This window comes from Musa acuminata, chromosome BXJ2-8 (assembly GCF_036884655.1).
Source record: "Musa acuminata AAA Group cultivar baxijiao chromosome BXJ2-8, Cavendish_Baxijiao_AAA, whole genome shotgun sequence".
Lineage (NCBI taxonomy): Eukaryota > Viridiplantae > Streptophyta > Magnoliopsida > Zingiberales > Musaceae > Musa > Musa acuminata.
The window spans coordinates 15,870,711-15,875,607 of NC_088345.1; the positions used below are offsets into that span (position 1 = coordinate 15,870,711).

The 4,897-nt window shown below is 41.4% G+C and overlaps 1 protein-coding gene across 1 annotated transcript; it reads left to right on the plus strand.

Annotated features, from left to right (window-relative positions):
• Positions 1–411: 411 nt before the first annotated feature.
• Positions 412–2,455, plus strand: LOC135619295 (uncharacterized). The gene is made up of 5 exons (XM_065121183.1): positions 412–743; positions 842–1,177; positions 1,280–1,529; positions 1,686–1,781; positions 1,871–2,455. Exons 1-5 carry the CDS (start codon positions 498–500, stop codon positions 1,987–1,989), a joined length of 1,047 nt encoding a protein of 348 aa, XP_064977255.1. The 5' UTR covers positions 412–497; the 3' UTR covers positions 1,990–2,455.
• Positions 2,456–4,897: the final 2,442 nt, after the last annotated feature.

Sequence of the window (4,897 nt, forward strand, 5' to 3'; positions counted from 1 at the left end):
TTAAGTTGTAGGGGTGTCTCACCCGAGAAAAATGAAGCGTGCGCATTGTAAACAGATGGCAGGGAGATAGAGAGGCAAGCACGATGTCCAGTCCAATCACTACCGCAGGGAATCGAGCAAAACATGGGCCATGTCTTCCTTTTCGTGTGTTCTATTTATTATCGCTCATGGATGCAATTATCATGTTTCAAACTAGCAAAATATTCTTTAAGAACGTAGTACTTACGTATAATTTTTGGCTTATTTAAATGGGCGTAAGTGGTTTGCACTCAACTCCGCTCCATCGCGCGAACCATCAACCGAAAAAGAAACACAAGTGGGTGAACGTAACGGTGGGACCCAAGAAAGTGGGTAGCGGACAAGAGTGGCAAAACCTCTTGGTGTGTGATATATTTCGTCTTCCACCTCCGAAACCCAACCCTTCAACGCTGTTCTTTTCCTTCTTATTCCTCTCTTTTTAGCCCCTCTCTCCTTCGCTTTCCGCTCTAACCCACGACATGGCGGAGGAGTTCGGCGACGGGGAGTTTTGGCTTCCCTCTGAATTCCTCTGCGACGACTTCTTCGTCGAGGAAGCCCGAAAGAGGCGGGCTGAAGCGGCCTTCGTGCTCCGCCAACGGCTGGGGTCTAAAGTAGAGCCTCACGCCGCAGCGGCTGCGGCGGATACGGCGTCCATCGAGGAGTACATGGCCACCATCACCCGTCAGATGGCTCAAGCCTCCATCGTTGTCACAGAGAAGGCGAAGGTATGCTCTTATCTTCGTAATGAGCTGAGTTCCTTCTGCCTTTTGAGTCGATTCAGCCTCAAATTATCTAATTCTGGACATTGTTGGTGGCTCCTAAGACTCGGCCGACGGCCGGGACGCCGCATTCTGTTCTCTGCCCCTATCTCGCCTCTACCAGGAGAAACCCCAACGACCCCTCTCTTGTCTGCTCGATGCCTTCGCTCAAGCTGGAGCGGCAGAAGAACGACGTGTGGGATCTGCTATGCGAGGCGGCGGCCCAGGTCACGTGGCTGCGGCATAACGACGCAGGGTTTCTCCCGAAGGCTAATGATAGCAAGCTTCTTGGTCTGCCGAAGAATGCGTCTCTCGAAACTCCCAGGATCCCTAATTACACTCAAGTTGGCTACTACTCGAGCCCAGCGCTGCCGCAGCATCAGCAATTGCAATCAGCTCAAGTTCGTCCGTCGTGTTCCTCCGTTGCTTACCTCTTTCTCTTAATTGGTATGTTTGTCATAGTAAACTGGGTAGTCTTATGTATTCGCCTTTCCTATTTGCAGTTCCGATACCTTAAACAGCAGCAGTGGTCTTCGGCGTCGGAAGGGCATGGCAAAGCAAGAGGAAGCCGCCCCCAAGGCCTGTTCTCGTCCGCTTGGCCGGCTTCTCCAACTCCGCCTCAACCTGTTCGACCCTGTCACGGCATGAGGTCTGTTTTGCCAAACGGCTCGGCTGCTAAAAGGTTATCGGCTGGTACTGGCGTCTTCCTGCCACGGATTCCTGTGAGTAAAGCAGAACCGCGGAAAACAACAGGTAATCCTTCTGCTACGCCCTTCGTTCCATCAACTGTGAATTCGTGCTGTCATCGTGAATGGTATAACGACACTTAATCGTCTCATACTTCATTCTTGTTTACGTCGCGATTCCTGTCGATGAGTAGTTTTTTATTCTCCTTTGCGACGATAACAGATTGCTCGACCGTGATCGTTCCGGCAAAAGTGGTTCGGGCCTTGAAGGAGTTGGGGGTACAGTCTCGGTTCGAAGATGACTTTCTTCATAATCACAGTTATGTCTTCTCTTTTTTTTTTGCTTATTCTCTAGTCGAAATGTTTCCAAAACCTTTCATAACACGCTTTTGTTGTACATCTTATCAGATGCTCGTGGTGGCCGAAGCAATGACTTGTTTTCGCATCAAAACCTGAATCACCAAGTCTTCCCATCCACATCCATGGTTGCTCGGGAGATTCGACTCCCCCATGAGTGGTCCTATTGACGTCCTTGAGCCACCAAACTTCTGCTAACTCAACAGGGTTGCCCCTATTTTAGCTACGACTGGTAGTAAGAAAAACATAAATTTCAAAAAACATAATCTGTAGCAGTGTTCTATATTTTGAGTTAGGAAGGCGGCAGTAGCGGCTGTCTTGTATGGAGGTTATTTTTCTCCTGTGAATAGTACTGAAGGATGGCTGGGAAGGAAGAAATAAGTTATGTTGGGTTGTTTTCGGTGAAAGCATCAAGGGGGAGATTAATCGTTTTTTTGCTGCAAGTTCTCCCCTTTTTTTGTGTCTCAGTTAGTTCTCTTCTTTGCAGCCTTTTCTATTATGTAAGGTCGACAATCTCTTTTGGTAATAATTGGTAGACGTGTTCTTCGTTTAGTTAATTGCTTTGTGTGGAGAGTGACGGTGCTAGGAGAATTGCAGTCTCATTAAATTTATATGTATTTATCGTGAAATTTCACTTGTTCTTGTGCTGTAGTTAGTTTAGTGCTGCTAATTAAAAATTGCACCTTGTCCTATGTCTTCTCTTGCGTGTTCCGTATTATGTGAAACCAAAATAAATGGGCTATTATCTGGTCGTCGAGGCTGTCAGGAAGGCCTCGCGAGGCGTGATTTGCTCACTTTTGCTTTTGAACGAGGGGAGGGAGAAAAGGCGTCGACATTTTTTGTGTTGCTTTCCGAAAGTTGAGAGAGTGGTGTCTTGTGCGTCAAGTGTTGGCTCTGTTGGTCGTACCTGTCCTGTTTCTTTAATTATTTTCCCTCGTGCCTTCTCCAATGTCTTTTTCCCACTGAAGTTTTCCCTGGTCCACGTGGTCAAACTTCGTCTTGGGGATGATTAATTTAGTGTTTAGTGTGCCGTTTATGGTGAAAACCCAAATCTGAGATGGGAATCACAATAGTCACTTAGATGATGTCAGACGCTCTCTTGAGACCAGACTGTGTTGTATTTTGTTTGTGGGATGGCGTATCTTTATCCCAACACTGGCATCCGTTGTTTTCTACCCATGTCCAACCCATATTTCTCTTGCATGGGAAGATCGGAAATCAGCCCAAGTTTGAGATGTGCTGTTTTTGGTGTTTCTTTTTGGGTCGAATTTTGGTTTTGATCATGAATTATTTAAGTTTTTATGATTTATTAATATTTAAAATAATTTTTTTATTTTAAAAAATATATTATATAAAATTTTCTTATTTAATTTGAGTTAACCGACGTTAAAGATTATTTATAATTTTATTTATGTTTAAAATAATTTATATATTTTTAATAATGTAGTATATATGTCTCTCACAATAAAAGTCTTTATATACGTTTGAGTTTGCTTATATGGTTACATGGTATGTTGATTTATAATAAATTATTAATATAATGATATTTATAATTTAAGTTAAAAAAAATTTATTTTGTCGAGAAAGAGAAAACGACAAATGCCATTATGATAAATGAAGGTAGAGAGATAAAGGTAGAAAAGGTCGGAGGCGAAGGTGAAGCAGAGCTGGACTATTATGTCGTAGGCATGACGAGCGGGGGCGTAGGAGAGGATGAAATCAAAGGTGACAGGGATAAAGATGCCCAAGAGGAGAAAGAGGGACCAAGACAACATTACATGCCTAGCGTTAAACTAGTTGATGCATTTTCACCTAAGACAGGACCGGAAGCTCTTGAGCTTATCGTCAACACGGGAGAGGCTGCGTATATATGATGCTCTACTAGGCAGCAACAACTTGGTGTTGTTGGTGGTTGTCGTTTGTATTGGAAATATAGGGCAGCATCACATACGTAGCAAAAAAATAAAAAAATAAAATCTCAAAATTTCTCGTAGAAAAAGTTTTTCGTCATTGTACGAAGATAGTATGTAAAAACCTATAAAACAAAAAAACTACACATATATTAAATATGTATTACCTAAGAAGATCGTATATCTTTGAAAATCTATAGATTTATAGGAGAATATGATATTGGGCTGATAACCCACAAGTTCAGCCTATAGTGGGCTTTAACTGACTATAACTCACCCCCCTTTCACCTAACCCTATATCAAATTAGGTGAGGAGAAAAACTATAGCAATGTGGAGAAAAACTGTAGCAACGAGGAGAAAAATTGCAACAGCAACTTGATTTTAAAAAGGGCAAAAAAATAAGAGAAGGAAAGGGAAGAAGACAAAGGACAACACAAAAATACTGTTCTCAATTATATAGGTAGTGTTCTCATCTCAAGTTAGATCAGATCTATAGTAGATTCTTATTGTAATTACTTGAGAGAGAATTTAGATATTGTATACGGTGACGTAATCCTTGTATCACAGTTATTCTCTTGTGATTATTACTAAAGTTTTGGGCAAAAGACTAAGATTTGTAAATTTATTATTCTTATAGTGGATTATCTCTAGTTTGTCCCGTGGTTTTTACCCTTTACGTTGGAGGGTTTTTCTATGTAAATCTTGATGTTCTATTTGATTGTGATTTCCATTTAATTCCGTTGCGTGTTACGACCTGCTAATATTTGTTCATATATAAAGTTTATTTCTCTTTATATCCCATCAATTGGTATCAGAGAAAGGTTTTGGTGATTCAATTTTTGTATTTGAACATGGAGGTCAATAGTGTTTCTCGTATGATTAGCTTGAATGAAAACAATTGGATGATATGAAAATTAAGAATGAAAAATCTCTTGTATTGCAAAGACTTGTATGGACCTTTACAAGGGGATAGTGCAAGGCTAGCAACTATGACAGATGATGAGTGGAAGAGGTTAGATTGAAAAACAGTTGGGTTTATTCGACAGTGGCACGATGACAATGTCTTTCACCATGTTTCTATTGAAAGTTCTGCATATTCTCTTTAGAAAAAGTTTAAAGGTTTTATGAAAGAAAAACAGCTAGCAAAAAAGCTTTCTTGATTAGAAA